Source organism: Crotalus tigris, unplaced genomic scaffold (assembly GCF_016545835.1).
Source record: "Crotalus tigris isolate CLP2741 ecotype Arizona unplaced genomic scaffold, ASM1654583v1 scf7180000019648.599848, whole genome shotgun sequence".
NCBI lineage: Eukaryota > Metazoa > Chordata > Lepidosauria > Squamata > Viperidae > Crotalus > Crotalus tigris.
The window spans coordinates 112469-132190 of record NW_024097640.1 but is presented as its reverse complement, the minus strand read 5'-3'; the positions used below and the strand labels follow the sequence as shown (position 1 = coordinate 132190).

At 39.5% G+C, this 19722-nt stretch overlaps 1 protein-coding gene across 12 annotated transcripts in view; it reads right to left on the bottom strand.

The window, feature by feature from the left end:
• PHLDB2 (pleckstrin homology like domain family B member 2) overlaps window positions 1-19722 on the bottom strand; it is a 61128-nt gene that overhangs the window by 20210 nt on the left and 21196 nt on the right. For all 12 annotated transcript variants that reach the window (XM_039364060.1, XM_039364064.1, XM_039364061.1 and 9 more), the window contains 3 exons: window positions 17291-17671; window positions 16119-16262; window positions 14613-14750 (listed from right to left, as the gene is read on the bottom strand). In XM_039364060.1, coding sequence (XP_039219994.1) covers window positions 14613-14750; window positions 16119-16262; window positions 17291-17671 — 663 coding nt within the window. The remainder of the gene's footprint in view (window positions 1-14612; window positions 14751-16118; window positions 16263-17290; window positions 17672-19722) is intronic.

Sequence of the window (19722 nt, the reverse complement as noted above, 5' to 3'; positions counted from 1 at the left end):
CACAACTTTCAGCACAGTGAACAGAAATTGTGGAAGTCATAATCCCAACATAAACGATAAACCTTATGATGGGAATTTTACTAGTTCCATATTCTTCAAACTTATTTTTACATTAATGAAGATAAAACATTACTGTACAATGACTTGTATCTGTAACAAAGCCATACTCAGAATTGAGAACATATATGTTCCCAACATAAACTTTATTAATTAATTTCCATTCTTTGTATGCATTCTTAATTAGAAGAAACAAAATCAGTTAGATTTGTAATTATACTCCCGGAGCCAGGTCTATTTGGGGTTTTGTTCCAGATGTAGTGTTACTTTTAATGCTTTCAAGTTCAATGACACATTAAGCTATGATGAGACAGAAATTGTAACATGTTAATTTCCTAATGATAGAAGGAAAACAAGGTAAAAGCTTTACAGCAGGCATGTCCAACCTACAGCCCATAGGCTGCATGTGGCCTTGGATAGCTAGTAATGCAGGCTGACAAGATAATAAAAATATTTTAAAAATCCAAGGAAGTTTGTTATTTATATATATTAACTATATATTTTATATGCAGCGCAATGTGGCCCGGGTAAGCCAAAAGGTTGGACAATCATGCTTTCCATTGTGAAGAAAACAGATATTATTTGCAATGACAAAAGATAACAGATAAAGACATAAGTGGTCCTTAAGGCAGTGTATAAGCAGAGAAAGACAGATCATCCAACAATAAGTGGTTTGGGGCAGGAAATTCTGTTTCAGTGATCAAACATGCTGGGGAAAAAAAAGTACTTCAGCTGAAAGAAGCCTACCCTGATCAGATAAAATAAATTCTAAGCCAATTAGCTCCTGTCTCAAATATGGCAATACATTTTTCCATAGTTATGTAGATTTCTTTTACCCGAAATTCAAAACAGACTAAATTTTAAGGTTATACTTTTTTTTTTTTACAAAAAAATTCTCATAAACATGTTTGGTTTGGTTTTGAAAAAAAAATGACTACAAATACATAAAAGCTTCAATAATATTTCATCAATTAGATACTCATATAAGTCAGACATTTTGTATTACTCCATTGTCAATAGACCCTCATAGGCTTAATTTCCACAGGCAAGTATGTTTATTAAAATGAATAGAATGATTGCACAAAATGACCAATCATTACTAAAAGTTTCTCTTTTTTCTGAATATTCCTATGATTTTTGCAATAGGTTTGCTGATGGTACAAGTCTAATTGGAAGAATAAAATATTGTTATTTCAATCTGCTAGGGTTCTAAGAAGTCTCTTTCTTAATTTTTCACTGGGCTGCTTTATCTTTTTTTTTTCTAGTTTTCGCCTTTTGACTCTAAACTTGATTAGGAGTCACAGAATTAGTTCATTCGTAGCTAAATCTTCCTTTAGTCCTTTCTTTATTTTCATAAGTTCCAAGAAAAAAAGTATAGGGGCATCACAAGCACATATTCATATTCTCCTCTTATAAAGCAAGAAAAGGTTTTGGGAACAGCAGCCAAAGCAGAAGAGGTAAGCCAATATTTCACAGCACTCTACCAGGGTTTTACTCACTTCCACAGCTGGCCTATCTATGAGAACTGTTTAGTTTGATGGTACACTGAAAAGAAAAATACTCTGGAACATTCCAATCCAGCAGAAAAAAAAGCCATTCTGTCTCTTTCTCTGATTTATAAGCAAATTTTCTATAATGTAAAGCACATTGATTCAATATTTAATTTAAAGGTTCCTAGGACTCCATGGGCATGCCCTACTGTTAAGTTTCAGTTTATATTATAGCAGTATTGATTAACAAAAGAGTGTATCAATAACCCTACTGAATCATACCAAAGCCCCCTTTAGCCTACATAAATGTTCTTAAGCAGGTTGACTGAACAGGATCCATGCTGATTTTAAGTGTGTTTCTACATGCTTAGTTAAATTTTCTTTGATTGCTGTTTCTTATCAGTTTGCACACAACAGACATTAAGCTTGCTGGCTTATTAGATCTTCCTGGATCCCCTTTTTAAAAATCCATCGCAAAGCTAGTTTTCTATGGGTATAACTTTAAAACTTGTTTAGTCAATTTTTGTTTCAGGAAAGGAGCGTTGGCTTACCTGAACGCCTTTTCTCAGCATGATGAAGAAGAATCCACCAATGGGTTATCTTAGTCCTACTGCCCAATCAGACCAAGTTGTCAAGTTGTCACGCCTCCTCATTATCTGGGGACCTCCCAGTTTTCATCGACGGGCGAAGCCATTGACAACAGTACAACGTGATGACTCTCAAGCAGGTAGTAACGACAACTAACAGAACAACCATCCCACCCGGACCTGACTGACTTCTACTTAGGGAGGGCGTGGATTCTTCTTCATCATGCTGAGAAAAGGCGTTCAGGTAAGCCAACGCTCCTTCTCCAGCATGATTAAGAAGAATCCACCAATGGGACGTACCAAAGCTTCTTGAGTCCCTAAGGGTGGGAGTCAGTAGGGGCCGGGCCCCCAATGGTGTGACTATTTGTTGTAGGATACGTCTACCAAAGGCGGCCTCAGCTGAAGCAAACTTGTCTAAACGGTAATGTCTAATGAATGGAGATGGCAACGACCATGTCGCCACCCTGCATATGTCCTCAATGGACGACTGTGTTGCCCATGCTGCAGTTGTAGCAGCACTGCGGGTAGAGTGAGCCATCACATGAGGAGGAACTGGTAAGGCCAGGGAAACATAAGCGCTTGAAATACAGGCCCTTATCCACCTCCCTATGGTGGAAGCTGAAACCTTTTGCCCCATAGACGAAGGCTGAAAGGACACAAATAGTTTCTGACTTACGGAAGGGCTTAGTGCGCTTGATATAACATCGCAAGGCCCTCCTTACGTCCAAAGTGTGCCAGCGTTGTTCCAATTAATGTGACGGGTGAGGCCAAAAATTTGGGAAGATAACCTCCTGTGCCCTATGGAAAACCGTGTTAACCTTTGGAATAAATGAAGGGTCAAGCCTGAGAACTACCCTATCCTTGTGGAATGTGAATAGGTCTTTTCTAACCGACAAGGCCGCTAACTCTGAAATGCGCCTGGCCGAGGTAATGGCAATGAGAAAGGAGACCTTGAATGACAAATGTCGTAATGAGCACATTTTGAGTGGTTCAAAAGGAGTGAAGCACTCGGGGTAGGTTCCAGGAGGGATACCTATGAATAACAGGCGGTCTGGTATTCGAGACCCCTTTAAGAAAAGCCCGAATGGCTGGATGTCTTGATAAGGAGCTCGAGGAGTCCCATGACAAAATTGAGGACAGGGCTGCTAACTGTCTGCGCAAAGTGTTGGGTGCCAACCCCTTGTTGACGCCCTCCATTAAATATTCCAGGACCCTGGGAATCGTCACCTGTGATAGACTTACGTGTTCCTTATCACACCATTGACTGAAATGCTTCCACGTATGGTCATAAAGCCGGTTCGTTGCCGGTCTCCTGGCCGCCTGTATCATAGCAATCACCTCCGCTGAGTAAGATTCCCTGGTTAGGGCGCGGCGTTCAAGTGCCAGGTGGTCAGTTGAAGCCATTGTGGATCTGGATGTTGTAGATCTCCCTGTATCAGCCTTATTTGGCTGTCGGGAATCCTCCATGGAGCTGAAAATGAAAGACTCACCAGATCCGCGAACCATGGTCTCCTGGGCCAGTAAGGGGCGATGAAGATCACCTCCGCTTGTTCCTCCAGGAGCTTCCTGATTGCTGCAGGAAGTAGAGGCAATGGGGGGAAGGCATACAATAGGCCTTGTGGCCATCTGCTGCGAAGCGCATCCGTTCCCTCTGCTCCCCGAGAAGGGAACCGGGAAAGGAATCTGGGAAGCTGAGCGTTCTCCGGGGTGGCAAACAGGTCCATGATCGGACTGCCGAATTTGGCTGATATCTCCCTGAAGATATCTGGATGAAGCATCCACTCCGAATGATCTATTGTCGACCGGCTGAGGAAATCTGCCTGTCGATTTGCCTCCCCTGAAATGTGTTCGGCTCTGATGGAGAGCAGGTGTTTCTCTGCCCAGGTGCCCAATGCTCGGGCTTCTGTCATGAGGGATTTCGACCGTGTGCCCCCCTGCCGGTTTACGTGGGCCTTTGCAGCCACGTTGTCTGTTTGAATCAGTACATGCTGGCCCCTGACTTCTGTGTGGAATTTTTGAAGAGCTAGATAAATTGCTCTGAGCTCCAAGCAATTTATGTTGTGTTTGAGATCTGCTTGCGACCACCGACCCTGAGCTATCCGGGATTGGAGGTGAGCCCCCCAGCTGAAGAGACTGGCGTCCGTGGTCACCTGAAGGCGGTTGGGTTCTTTGAACAGGGTCCCTTTGCTGACGGCCGATGAAGTCCACCAGCCAAGGGAAACCCATACTTGACGGGGAACCCGAACCCGTCATTTGGACGTACTGGTATGCTGTCTTTGGTATGGGAGAAGAAACCACTGAAGCTCCCGGGTATGTAGCCGAGCCCACGGCACGATTGCTATACATGAGATCTGTTTGCCCAGGAGCTGAGAAAGTGTGGCTAATGCCACGGTTCTGTCCCTGCGTACCTTGCGAGCCAAGTCCCTGATGCTCCTGCGTCTCTCCTCTGACAGGTACACATGACATGATTCCGTGTCTATTACTGCTCCCAGGTGAAGCAGACGGGTAGATGGATTCATCTGGCTCTTTTTGAAGTTGATCAGGAAGCCATGGGCCTGAAGAGTCTGTATAGTGAGGGTCAAATCCGAATGGGCGGCTGAGACTGACGGGGACTGGATCAGGATATCGTCCAGGTAGCACTGGACCCTGACTGGGACCAGCCGCAAGTGAGCCGCCAACACTGCCAGGATTTTGGTGAAGACCCTGGGGGCTGAAGAGAGGCCGAAAGGAAGGGCTCTGTACTGAAAATGGCGGTTGAGATAGCAGAATCTTAAGTACCTGCGATGAGCTGGGAGAATAGGGATGTGGAGATATGCCTCCTTCAGATCTATGGATGTTAATAAATCTCCCCGCCTGATACTGGTTAGGATGGAGTGCAATGTTTGCATTTTGAACCGTTTGTAATGAAGGTGAAGATTCAATCCCTTGAGATCGAGGATTGCCCTCCATCCCCCCGAAGACTTTGGGACTACAAACAGGATTGAGTAATATCCCTGCCCTGCCTGGCTTCGGGGAACCTCCTCTATCGCCTTGATGGCTAGAAGATGCTGTATAGCGTCCTCCATGAGTCCCCTCTTTACTGGGTTTCTCATGGCTGGGCAAGACACAAAGTGATTGAAAGGAATGGATTTGAACTCCAGGGACAGGCCTTCCCTTATGGTACGCAACACCCAGGAGTCTGTGGTCGTGTTTTTCCACTGGCGAGTAAAGTGAGTGAGCCTGCCGCCAATGGGGGGATTTCCCTCGGAGTCATTTGCCTTGGCGGAAGGACCGACCCCCTCGGCCACGAAAGGAATTTTTGGGTTGTGGCTGGTACCTGGACCTGTCTCTATAACCTGTCCTGTCCAGTGAACGCTCCTGTTTGGGAGCGACCGGTCGGTACGGTTGTGCCGACTCTGTTGCTGTCCCTGCCCGAAAGGGCTGCCGGCGACTGTAAGGGGTGAACCGTCTTGTGGACCTCTTTGTCACGTGGGAGATCACCTTTTGCTTCTGTTTATTTTCAACTAAGTATGGTGTTAGTGCATCCCCAAATAATTTGCCACCTTTGAAAGGGGCTGTGGCCGCGCGCCACTTATGCTTACTTTCGGCCCTCCAATTTTTTAGCCACAGGAGTCTCCTAGCTACCACGTTGGAAGCCATAGACCGGGCTGAATGTTTGGCTGAATACAGAGAGGCATCGGCCATATATTCGGATGTGGCAAGTATTTTTGTTAGATCCTGATGCATTCTAGTTTCCTCAAGTGGGATTCTATCCTGCAGCTGACGCAGCCAGGTGATAGAGATTCTTGCAAAGAAGGAAGTGGCCGTCGCTGCCTTCAGAGCCCAGGCAGATGCCAAGTGCGCTTTGCGTAAGGCCATCTCAGATTTTTTATCCTCTGCCTTAAGGGCATCGGATACATCAGCTGGAAGGCTGGCAGTGGAGAAAAGCGGTGCCAGCGATTCATCCACTTTTGGGACCTCTAGTAGGTCCGAATGCCTTAGGCATGTCTGCCATTTTGTGCTCAGACACGCTTTGAGATGGCTGGGCTGCTGGTGATTCCCACTGATCCTGCACATTTTGGAAGAACAGCTGTGGACAAGGGATATGGAGGTGCGTGTCTACCGGCACAGCAAACAAAGGATTGGTTTCCTGATCGGAGGAAGGCTGAGGGGTTGGTACCGACTGAGGGGAAAGCTTACTTGCCTCGCACGCTCTGCGTAACAAAGCCGGAAATAGCGAAGCATTAAAAAGCTCCGCCATGGGTTGGGATTCGTAAGATGGTTCCTCGCAATCCGACCAACCATCCTTGCCTCCCCCGTAATCTGAAACATCCGGCTCCGAATCAGGGGATTGGGAGGGAGAGACCATACCTGACTGATCCAGTGGAGGCCTCACGGCAGTTGTTGGTGCCGAAGAAGAGGATGGTCCTGGAACGGAGGGGGCTTGTTGATGACTCGCTGATGCCATAGCTTGGCACACTGCCTGTGATATCCACATTTGGAGCTGGTCGGAGACGGACTGCTCTAGCGGAAGCCTTAACCCCGTAGCAGGTGGTGTGCTGGCAGCAGTGGGTGCTGCAGATGAACCTGGCAAGGCAAAGTTCTCCCCAAACACGGGTGGGCCTACCTGACCAAGAGTCCGAGTTGGGACCTGTTGATACCCCATCTCCGGCGGCCATACTCTGGATGTGGATGGTTGAGGCTCTCCCCTGTCCGGTGGTATGGAGGTTGGCAATGTGAGACCTCCTTCAGCAGACGAGCGTTGGGCCTGGGAGAATTGCTTCTCCAGAGCTCTGTGGGTGCGTTCAGCCAGTTTGTCGCTCGCCGTGCCAGCTTTCCTGCCGTGCTTAGACTTGGATCTCGCCTTACCTGAGGGAGGCTCGGGTGTCGGCTCAGTTGAGGCGGGAATGACGTCCATGTCCAAGGAACGTGGCTCAGAAGGGTCTGCCATTTCCATTGAAATCAACCCAAGGTTGCCTTTGGCCTGATTCATTCTGCAAGGGACGTCAGAGGCCCCCGCGGGGGACTGACCTATGTGGATTGGGTGGAGAAGAATCACACGTGTCCCACAGTAGTGGCGATGGTCAGGATGCTGGAACAGCCACCAGATGCAGAAGGGCAGACAGGCAATATGGCGACCAGGCTGAAGAACCAGAGCTGCTGTTAGTACCACACTCTTGCTCACAGGTGCATGGATCAGGAGATGGCTGAAACTGAGACTCAGATGAAGGAGCCAGCAATTTTGTTAATCAATCTAGTTTAATACAATTAACATTTGTAGTTCACCCCCGTTATTGCATTCAATTTAGATTTATTTATTTATTTATTTATTTATTTATTATTTTTTATTATTATTTTTAATTCAAAATGGCGACTGCCAGGGGGAATGAGCCTCCAAATGGCAGGCTCTGTGAACGTTCCCTTGGAGGGAATACCAGGAGGGAGGGGGGTAAAGAAGGGGGGGTGTGAGGGATTAATGCTGCACTGCAAGGGGCCAGTGACTGCCACAAACGAAGCTAATTGGAATCTGCTTTGGCCCGAGAAGCAGGGATTTGTGCCTAATAGCCGTTAGGTGCAAAAAGCTTTACTGCTGCCCCACGAGGCTCCTAATGCTTCCACAGTGGCTTTAGATGATTGTAAGGCCACTGTTGGGCTTTCCTTTGTTGCAGCAGTAAAAAAGGTGTTTAGAAGTGAGATTAGGCCTTTTGAAATTCAAATGGCTGCTGCTAAGAGTCCCTAGGCGAGCCCGGCTAGGGAGAAGCCACGAGGCTGCAAAACTGAAAGCAGCAAGGAAAGGAACCAAGCACGTGAAACTGAGATCTTTTTTTTTTTAACAACACCTTTGAAATGCGTATAGATTAAACCTCCCCCCCCCCACTGTGTAGGGTGAGGTTTGTTTGCTGATTCAGCAGGATACTGAATCTGGGGAAGTGAAAAACCCACCCCCCCTTTCCTTAGAAAGTTTTAACCTAACCCTGAGAAGGGGAATGCAGCAAATCCTTACAGAAGGGAAAACAAACTCTCAACTAAGCTGCTAAACTCTTTTAAAGAATCCACCAATGAGTAAATTTTCTATCAGACCTGCTCCAACGTAGAGAGAGTCAAGAAATCACGTCTGTAATGGGCGAAGACCAAGAAGAAAACTGGGAGGTCCCCAGATAATGAGGAGGCATGACAACTTGACAACTTGGTCTGATTGGGCAGTAGGACTAAGATAACACATTGGTGGATTCTTCTTAATCATGCTGGAGAAAATAAGTATTTGTATCTATTCCACTGGCAATGAAAACTGAAAATATCTTAAATCTCCCAGAATGTTACTGAGTCTTTAAAAAACAAACAAACAAAAAATCCTATAAACTACTCTTGGTACTTTTATGAATTCTTAAAGCTTCTTATTCAAAGACTTTTATTTGCCAGGGTAACAAGGAAACTAAAGAGAAAAGTTAGCATCTTCTGTTGTTGAATGATACTAAATACAAGGATGTCATTGACCTCATCTTACAACGGAAGTCATTAATTTGGAAGGTTAACAGCTGCATGTAATGGATAGACAAGGAAATATAATGCCAAGTGGAAGCACCATTTCCTATTTTTTCTTAAGACTGGAGACATACATTTGTTAGATCAGAATTAATGTCTTTTATGCAACAGAACACATTTATAAAGAATAGCGGGGTTTTTTTTAAAAAATGGAGAACCTTCTTGAACAGTGACCATCAAATAAACACGAATATTGAAGATTTATTCTACTACCCTATAAGACACTTATTGTGTTATGGTGCTATAGACAGATATATTTTTTTCTGAATAAAATGTTACAGAGCACAAGACACATTTGTTTTGTAAAATGAGACTAAATTTCATAAGTTGTACAGTTTCCAGCAAACCCTTCCGGAATTAAAGGATTACTTAATAAGTATTAATATAAAAGTGTACATTGGCCAGAACTGTATCTAGAAACAAATATAACCCTTCATTGTCCTTTGTTTACCAAAAAAAAAAAACCATTAAAAATCTTCATATGGATACTTGAGTTTAAAACAGCAATACCTTTAAAAGATTTTTCAAAGTATTTTTTTAAAAAAATAGAGTTGATATTTTATACAAATTTCGTAATACACATGTATGTATGCTCTGCACATACAATTTGCCTATTAAATACATTTTTCATCTTTCCATTTTAAATAGAATACCCATAAAACGGAATGAAAAGGAGGAAACAGAATAGGCAGCTGGCTATGTCTCTTAACTCTAGAAATTAGTCACAACCTCTAAACAGTATATAGCTCTGATCAGAAAAGAATCAACATAGTCATGTACAATATACCCCTTCCATACATATGCAGTTGTTTTGATTATATTTGCAATATATTTTTCACAAAAGGAAATATTTATATAACATTTTATTCATGTCAATGGTTTCATGCACTTTGTACTTTGTTTTTAAAATAATGTTTTAAAAACATTATTACATACAAACCCTAAACTATATTTCATTTATAGAATACACTGACTGAGATAATGCATGCAGCTATAAACAAGCAACACAAAAATCTGTAACTAAAAAAAAAAATCACAAATCGAATAGTAGTTTGTGATGTTCGAAGGGAACTGGGTTAGGAAGTCCTAGAGGTGTCCACATGCATAATCTAGAGGGTATAATAGAACAGCCTATCTCTCTACATACCCTTTGATACTTCAAAGGAAGCCACAAGCTTATCCAAGTATTCAACTGGGAACTGGCCCAAAACAAACTCCTGCTTCTTAGTGCTGCTATCATTCTCCATTTCCTTCCCCTCTTCACAGTAGGCCTTTTTCCACCTAGATGAACATGCATGATTGAATGTAGCTATCTGTTTGCCTTTCCACTGGAACTTTGCTGTCAGGAAGATTTGAACATCCTGACCAGGAGATAAACAGCAAAAGAGAAATGAAACCTGTTGAGCTCCTAAGGCAGGAAGAAGGAAGAAGTTCCCATCCATCCTGAATATATGTCCTTTTTCCCTCGGACAGCTGTGACTGTATCAAATATCACCAACAAAATCCAAATCCTTCTTGAATTCCCAGCTGTGGCAGGAGCCTATAAATCCTGTTTGCTTCACATAAACAATGCAAAAAAACTCTTTCTCTGGAGAAAGAGAAAACAAACACCTGTTTTATTTGTCTCAGCTTATATCAAAGCTTTTTCTACAATTAGCTAAACTCTGTTAGGAAGGAAAAGGACATATTTTACATAAGAAATAAACAAATTCCAAACTGTAAAATTAATGTTGCAGTTTCCCAAGTATTAACTTTCTGAACTGCGAAACAGTTTTGAAAAATCTAGTCCTCCCTCTCCCAAAAGTCTTCAAACTTGCTTAAATTAAGAAATGTGTTAACCTAGCAGTGTAGCTGAAAAAAGATGAGTCAGCTGAACTTCAAATCCCTCAAAAATTATAAATTCCCATTAGAAAATGATTCAATACTTTCCATAAAATACCAGAATGCCAGAACTATATGCCAAATAAACCTCATTTGGACAATCATATAAGGCTTTGTAAAACAAAGCTTAAGAAGCAATGGGCAAATGTATGACTAATGTATGTCTAAACAGTCATAACATCAAAATCATTGACTATTTCAATTAAAACAAAATTTTTAATTAGGTTTAAGAGCTGTAAAAAGTTTCCTTGCCTTGACAGTTAGTATAAAGGCTTTAACATTTTGCAGATAAAGTTGCTCATAAATGCAGTCACTTTGAAACTGCCATTAATAATAGTCATATGAAAGAGGAAGCCAGTGCAGCTGTTGATCAATTAGATGGAAATCTGATTACATTTTCATTCATACCATTTGCTTTTTCAGAATTTCACAAGCCCTAGAAACACATGCTTTATAACCATACAAATCTGAACAAGATTTCCTATGAAGCAGGTGTCCAGATCAAGACTTCATAGGGGTTCCTAACCCTTTTCCTGAACATAAGGCTATCAATACAAATACAACTGCTACATTTTAATGAATGGAAATGTTTCATAAGATCTAATATTTCACTCTTCATGAACATCCAATTGATTATAAACATCACAACTGCTAAGAAAGGAAGAACTACTTCTGGAGAAAAAAAATGGCAGATTGAAGAGGCTCTGTGAAAAAATAGCTGACAATCCTAAATATTATGATTGTTAGAAGACTGTTATAAAAGAAAGAGATATAAAGTTGGTTTATTTGATCAAAGTTAAAATAGATGACTTGTTATTTCTGGTAACCCTTAATGGACTTTGACATCCAAACTGAAATGATGATGCTTTATGGATTTGTTTATGGATAAGGGAATAGGATCAATTTGTTGTATTTTAAAAGGAGGTGATAAATTGCTAATATTTATATTTGTGATGCAAATTGGAATTCATTTCTTTGTATATTTTTATTTTTCTATTTGTATTTTTCTTTCTTCTCTAATTCTCTATTTTTTTCTTTCTGCATCTAGTGCTCTTCTATCGTTTTAGTTTCTGTTTATTTTTATTGTTGTAGCTATAATCATTAATAACATTACTATAAAAAAGAAAAAAAGAAATGAAAAGCAAAATCATAAAATGGAAATGGTAGGAACATGATATTACTTTCAGGATAATATTCAGTATAAATTATATAGTTTTACTAACAAACAGTCCCAGGGAATTCAACTGTGTTTATTCCAAGGAAGTAAGTGGATGTTTCCAATCTATCCATACATTTCTTACAAATGTATGCTGAAGATTGTACTGTTCTTTGGAATTATTAATAATTCCTTGAAAAATTACAAAAAATATAAAATAAATTATGAAAGTTCTCTCAGAGATCTTTTTCTACAACACACTATATAGAAAAAATACTTTTACAATTTAATTACTGAGCATAATATTGAAACTGACTAACTTCTAAAGAGAATAAGAAATAATAGGATATGGCAAAATGATATTTTATTAGTCACATTAAAACTTTAAATTTTTCCTGGAACTGAAATGGAAGCCAACAAGATTCATTCATCACTAATGAATGAATACAGTTCATGAGATGTATTAAGTTAACAGGGGCTGGGGGAGTGAGGAGATTCAAACTAGCATATCCTCTGCCTTCACATTCTCCCACCAGTTATATGTAATGTGTAGAGATGCCTCACTAACAGAAGATTAACAAAACATGCCTAACTGAAGCAGGGTTATTTTTTCTATGTTTTAAAAACATGCTGAAAGGCTTCAGAACAGACTGAAACATAAATATAAGCAACAATTACAAATGTAACCTTGTCTCTCTAATCAGAATAGCATAGACCAGTGGTGGCGAACCTATGGCACGGGTGCCAGAGATGGCACTCGGAGCATTTTCTGTGGGCACATGTGCCGTTGCCCCAGACCCCCTCCTCTCCAGCAGCCCCCCGGAAGGAAAGTCGCCCCTGAGTGTGGCCCACGCGGAGCAGCGCAGCCAAGGGCATGGCAGCCAGGCAGCGTAGACAAGACTCTGCCTTCATACTCCATCATGCACAGTTGATGCTGCAGGGCGCAGGCAGAGGGCATGACTGCCATAGCGTTGCTGGGTTGCCTGGGCGATCTGCGGCAGGCTCTGGAGGCAGTGAGTGGCCCTGCGGGCACGTGAGCCAGGGGATGGGGGTGGAGCAGGGGCAGGGGGTGGAGCGGGGCCAGTTTTTTGGGCACTCGGTCTCTAAATGGTTCGCCATCATTGGCATAGACATTCTAATGAGTTTCTAGAATGGTGCAAGGTAATCCAATCTATGAACCTAAACCACTACTGCTATAAAATAATATTGTTTCTCTCCATAAAGTGAATGGGGAAGATCCTGCATTTGAGGTAGTTCTGTGTATATGAAATAAAAGATATATCAAATAAGAAACTACTAGATTTGCATGTACCAGAGCTGAATTAGGACCAGAGTAAGCTTTATTGTGCATGAAGGCAATTAAATTGTACATTTAGTATATAATTACTTGATCCTATTTGTAAAAATTAGGGAAGGAGCCATCCACTCTTGACATCTGATCTCCCAAAATTATTTTTCTAAGCTGTTTGCTTTTCAAAAGAAGCCATGGAACTTGCTTAGAAATGAAAATGCTTTTGAGTTGTCAAAACTACAGCAGGAAGAGAAAGGCATATCCTCATATTCTCTGGGTTTCCCTTTAAATACTCTTTATATCAGGGGTCCCCAACCTATTGTCTGTGGCCCAGGACCAGACCGTGGGCTCTTGGCCAGCGGGCTGCAGAAACAGCTGGCCAGTGTGTACACGTGTGGATGCATATTCCCCATTTGCGCTAGCGCCTGCAGCCGTTTGCACATGCACGTGGGTGTGAACGGGAATACAAGCATGGGGTGGGTGTTCACAGCCTGTTTGCACATGCGCCACTAGCCCAAGCGGTTTGCACGACCAGTTTGCCAATGTGCGAATGGGCCACTAGATGCCATGGGGTACATGGCTGTTTGTGCATGCACATGGCACCAGCGAATGCACAAATGGGGCTGCTAGTGCAGCACCAATGTGCGTGGCTCTATGCACATGTGCGCATATCAATTTTGAAGCTGCTCTTCTTCCCTCCGGTCCTCGAGCCCGGAAAGGTTGGAGACCTCTGCTTTATATAGCAATAACATTCTAAGTGCATATCTCTTTAACCCTTAGATAATCCATTAAAATTTAATACCCTATATTTCTTTCCCTCCCAAGATACTGTAGGTTGTACAATTAATGGCCATATACGATATGATGAACCTATGAAATATATTCAGTGCTTTGACATTTTTGCTCTTTTTCTTCTTTCTTCTTCAAGTTTACAAACATTTAATTGTAAACAGTTCTATGGTTAATGCTCATTTATCACTTAGATTGTAGGAGTTTTTCCTGTTTACATAATGTAACTAGCATTACATTATTGCAAAATTATGGCTATATGAATGTATCACACATGTAAATAATGTGCATCATTTAGAAATAGAAACAAATAGTAGGAGGTAGCCATTTAGATATTGAGTCCAATCCTATTGCTTAGTGCAAGAATTCCATCTAATCATCCCCATCTGTCTGAAATGTTAAATGGTTATGACAAAGTCTCCTAAAGTGTAAGATTAAGTGCTAAATAATTGGCTATAGAATGCAAAGTAAACTATTTAATTCACATTTTTTCATTATGAGACAGAGTCAATTGATACATATATAAAATGTATATATTTAAGATGTATTATAGATTTTCTTTGATTCTTATATAATTATAAAATTGTAGAATTTTTATAATTCAACGCACTATTTTTCTTAATTACCTGATATGGTAAATATCTCAATATCAGTATCAATTTCTACTTCTATTTTATTTTCCACAAACTTGGATAATCATCAATTGTCTTTTAATTAGTTGCAACATTTCTTCTGCCTTTAATTTTAAACAATATATCATGAGACTTTTTTAAAAAAAAATCCCTTCTCTCTAAAATTCCAACCCTATGAAAAAAATGTGATATCATCCATTTATTTACCTTGGCCTTTTCACCAATGACATTTCTCTCCAACTCTGCTATCTTCCTGTTCAAATGATCTACTATTTCCTTCTCCTTGAGCAGTTCAGCTGTTTCAGATTTCTGCTCTGCTTCCAACAGGGCACATTCCATATCCGTCTAAGAACATAAAAAAATTCTCTGCCGCAATCTCCTTCATAAAGTAATTCCAGCATACAGTATATCTTGAAAGCTTATTTATATGTGATATACATTTGAATACAGAAAACACTGTTCTTAGAAAGCCATGTTTTAAATAGATGAACATATCTAAACGACAGAAAATGCTGCAAAATATTGAATGCTTAAATCAAACTTCAACAAGGTTATTTTCATAAAATGCCTAGCTCCTTTGGCTTGTAGTTTAAGAACTTCCTTGTGACAAATCATTGCACTAGCACATTGGAGCAAAAGTAAGATTTTCAAAAAAATAAAATTAATGGAAATGTTTATAATTGGGCTGAAATTAGTAGGAATGGATTGAGAGGATGCTTTACCAATAGCACTTAGACTTATATACCGCTCCATAGTGCTTTAGAACACTCACTAAGCAGTTTACAGAGTCAGCATATTGCCCTCAGCAATCTGGGTCCTCACTTTACCACCTTGAGCCAGTGAGTCAATCTTGAGCAGGGGGCTGGACTAGAAAATCTCCAAGGTCCATATCATTCTTATTCTTGTTCTGTTCTGTTCTATTCTATTCTAGGATCGAACTCCTGGCAGCAAGTAGTGAATTAGCCTCAAATACTGCACTTTAACCACTGCGTCATCATGCCTCATGCCTTTGGGTGCTCTGGGCTTTCAGAAGTACAATTTACTGAAATCATACAGTATCCATAGCAATTGCCATATTGACTATCATTGCCAGCAGTAGTCAGTTCAAATTGATATCTATCTGTAACGTTCTTATATTTACAAAATGTAAGTACAACATACTATAATATTCTGCCAGACAAATCTTCAAGGGTACAATTCTTTGAAGATATAGTACAGAATAAATCCCAATATATACGGAAGGATTTAATTCTGAACTAATATGTATAATTTCATTGGCAGTATGAAAAGCAAGAGTGTAGCCCCAAATTATTTATTGATTAAATTCATTAAATTTGTATGTTGCTCACCTCTATACCAAACAACTTTCCGAGGCTTAAATTGAGGCCTAATTTACCAGTATCCAATTTACAGTCTAGATTATAACTGCTAAATCTAATTATCCTAACCTATTTTAGTTTTGTATCTGACATATAATAATATCTAGGGCTAATTCCATGTAGGAAAGTGTTAAAGGAATTAGTCAATATTGTGGGTGAAGTTAACAGATATAATTATTTCTTTGAATATTCACTTTATTCGTGGTCATGAAATATTATTTATGAGAAATGCCATTTTAATTATCTGTATAAGTACGGATTATATAACAAGAATTTACAGCATATTTAAAGATGAAAATCCATCATTCAGAAATAAACAAAAGAGATCTTATACCTCTCTGGAGGATTCATCCATCTGATCATTTAAGTCTTTGATCTTTTGTTCAAGTTCTTCCAGGTTATTTAGTATTATAATGCGCTGTTCTTCCATTTGATTAAATTCTGATGTTACTTGTTCATTGCTTATACATTCTGGTGACTGTAACAAATCAATAATTGCATTTTTAAAAAAGAAGAGTTTTTAAACGATAAGCATGCAATTATCATTTTTCTTTCTTTTCCTAAAAACAACCAACCTAAAATTAAATTATAATAATAACCTAATATGTTATATGTTAACATGTTAAATAATCTAGTTTGGTTACAGTATGTTTCAGAACATTCATTCACTTTCATATTTTTTTCTATCAACAAAATAAGCATAAACACAAAAGCATGAACAGAGCATAATAATTGTTAAATCATTTCAAAGCTTGGTACAAAAAGTCTTTAAAATGTAATTCCAGAAATCCTTAGTGTTTCCTACAATGCTGTGGTAAAAGGAATCAGGCTTGAAAGTGGGAGGGAATGAGTTCTAGCGCCACTTTAGGCATTTGTTCAATCTTTATTACAGTCACATTATCTCAGGCAATAGCAAACTACTTCCAAAAATCTTGCCCCCCCCCCCCCAAAAAAAACTCCCTACAAACCCCGGACTGGCCCAGACAGTCACCAAGACTCAACACTGACTTGAACAGGGAAAAAAAGAAAAGAAGAGATAAGGCTTTTTTCTTTATTAAAAATATATCTTGATCATTTTCTCTAGACATTTTGAAGATAATCTATTTGAACCAGATGTCAACATATAAAATGAAAATGCTGCCCTCTTTAGTGATACAATTGCAATCTGTGTGAGGATGCTTATGATCGATTCCTTCCTGTCATATCAAAGGAAGATACATTTTCTGGAAAGTAGCTTTTGCTGAAAAGAAGTGGCATCTGAAAATCACACAGCTTCCTTTTGTATATTGATAACAATAGTCAATCGCAAACTACACTGAAATCTGGGTGTGCCTCCAGAAAAGAACTTTCTTTTCCTCTCCCACCCACCCTCCAAAAAAATCTTTGAAACAGTCTTAAAAAGAAAAAAATAAATATGTCTGGAATTGCATTTGGCAAAATATACTAACAGTTAAAATTTACAGGAGATATCTACTGATCCTTCCACTAGAAAAGTATTCTATTTACCTTTGACATAATGCTTAGATAGGGAGATTCAGTGACATCCTTCAGGAAAGCAGAAGATAAAGGTGAACTCGTCCTGTTGCCATTTAAATGCTTATTCGTTCTGATTCCTCTTGAGGAAAAGAAACCCATAGAATTTTGTCCAAGATCACTGAATTCAGAGAAATCAGAATCTTCAGCTGGAATCTGCAAATGATCTCTGAATCTTGAGTCTACTATTATCTGAGAATCTTCAAAGACAGAATCTTCATCAGACAACTGGAGTTTTTCAAGTTCTTTATTAATTTTCTGAACATCAGCTACAGTAGTGATTGTGGCAGGTTCATTGTCAGGCTTGGAATATTCTGCACACAGATTAAGAATGGTCTCTAGCCTCTGACGCTCCTAATATTGAAACAAATAATTAAAAGTAGAATATATACCACAGTTTCACATATTTTTCAGGCATACAGAAACTACCAATGACAACCAAACTTTATTCTAAATTATGAATAATATTTATATTGAAAATACAGATTAAAGGAAAATTTCAGTATTCATGGATATTCAGAATCCAATGAATAATCAGAATGGCACCACCAGTGAAAATTAGCTAGCACCTTCAAATTCAATCACATGGCCCTAAAAAAGGCAGTTTCAACCCCCCCCCCCGTTTATTTTAGAATTTATTACTAAACTTATAAAATCAGAGACTGAATATAGTTTGTGGTTTAAGCGCTAAGTGTCATCGTGAACCATGAGATGGGCAGCAAATAAATTTGATTAATTGATAGACAGATAAATATTCAATTGTGCAAAATGACAATAAAAGTAATGGCTTTCATTTTCTTCCACATTCTATAAAACCGAAAATATTTCACAACATAAAAAAGAAGTATAAAAGAAAGAACGATGGAAGGAAATTTCCTTATTCCAAGGAAATAAAAGCCTATCTATTTAAAGTCCACAATAAACCTTGAGCATTAACTAAAAGGCAAGACTATTCAAGGAAGTAACTAGTTTTACTCTGCTATTGATTTTGCTTTGAATTTTGTATGGTTTTTGTCTTTTCTTGCTTTCCTCATCTTCTTCTTTTTCCATTGAAGTCTTTTGAACTACCACATCTCCCCAGCCCACCAGAACAGGAAGGAAAAGATATGTTGTAGGTCCCTCTATTATAGAGGCACATCTTGTAGGGCCCAGGAAACAGCCTCCTCTATGGTGCCTCCCTCTCTTTGGACTATCATTCTTCAGAGACTGAATTACTTAACAAAGTAAAACTTTGTTACTTCTCTAGAAGACCTTGAATACGTGGTTTTGTCAGCAGTTCTGAGGACCCTTCATTGATATAGAGTCAATCAAGCGGCTGGCATGAGTGTGGAAGGGAAGTTTATGGTTTTTTAGCTGTTATATTTTAATGTTGTAAATCACCCAGAGTCAATATTGTGAACTGGGTAGCCTATAAATTTGTTTAAAATAAATAAATATTTATAGCTTTAGCTTCATTGCTTTAATATGGGAATTTTTCATTAGATAATACTCTCTTGGACAGTTACACCTTTGTATTTCAGGCCTGCAACAAATTTTGTTCTATATATCTAAAGATGGCTACCTACTAATAAAGAACCCTTCAAATATTATGTCTTTTATAAGTCTTCTGCATGTAAGACAGTTTTTAAAGAAAAAGTATAGATAATTTTATTTTCCTTTAAAAAAATCAATATCCTTATACTCTACCCCCCTTGGAATGTCTTCTTATGTTTCCATAATTGGTCTGAAAGCAAGTGATAGGATGGTAAAAAAGTATATTAGCATAAAGAAGCATGAACAGAAAATTATATGAATAATTTCACTTTAGTAACATCTAACTGGGTTGCTGAGTCACACGTATTGAGAAAGTCTAGTCATTTTACAACATCACAATCTTACAAAATCTATTGCTAACTCAAGAGCTTTCTATCTTTGAGTGTAATATGTCACAATTTTAAGAGAATGTATTTTTCAATCTGCGAGCTAAGGTACCATAGAAATCTACTCTACATTATAAAGCAGTAACAACGAACACATATACTGAGAAGCTTCATCTCAAGATACATGTTCTTCATAGTACAGGTAATCCTTGATTTACAACAGTTCATTTAATGACCATTCAAAGTTACGTCACTGAAAAAAGTGACTTAGGACCATTTTCACACTTATGACCATTGCAGCATCCCCATGATCATGTGATCAAAATTCAAATGCTTAACAATTGGTTCATATTTATGAGTTGCAGTGTCCCGAGATCATGTGATCGCCTTTTGCGACCTTCTGACGAGCAAAGTCGACGGGGAAACCAGATTCACTTAACAACTGTGTTACTAATTTAACAATTGCAGTGATTCAGTTAACAAATGTGACAAGAAAAGTTGTAAAATGGGGCAAAACTGATTTAACAAATTTCTCATTTAGCAACA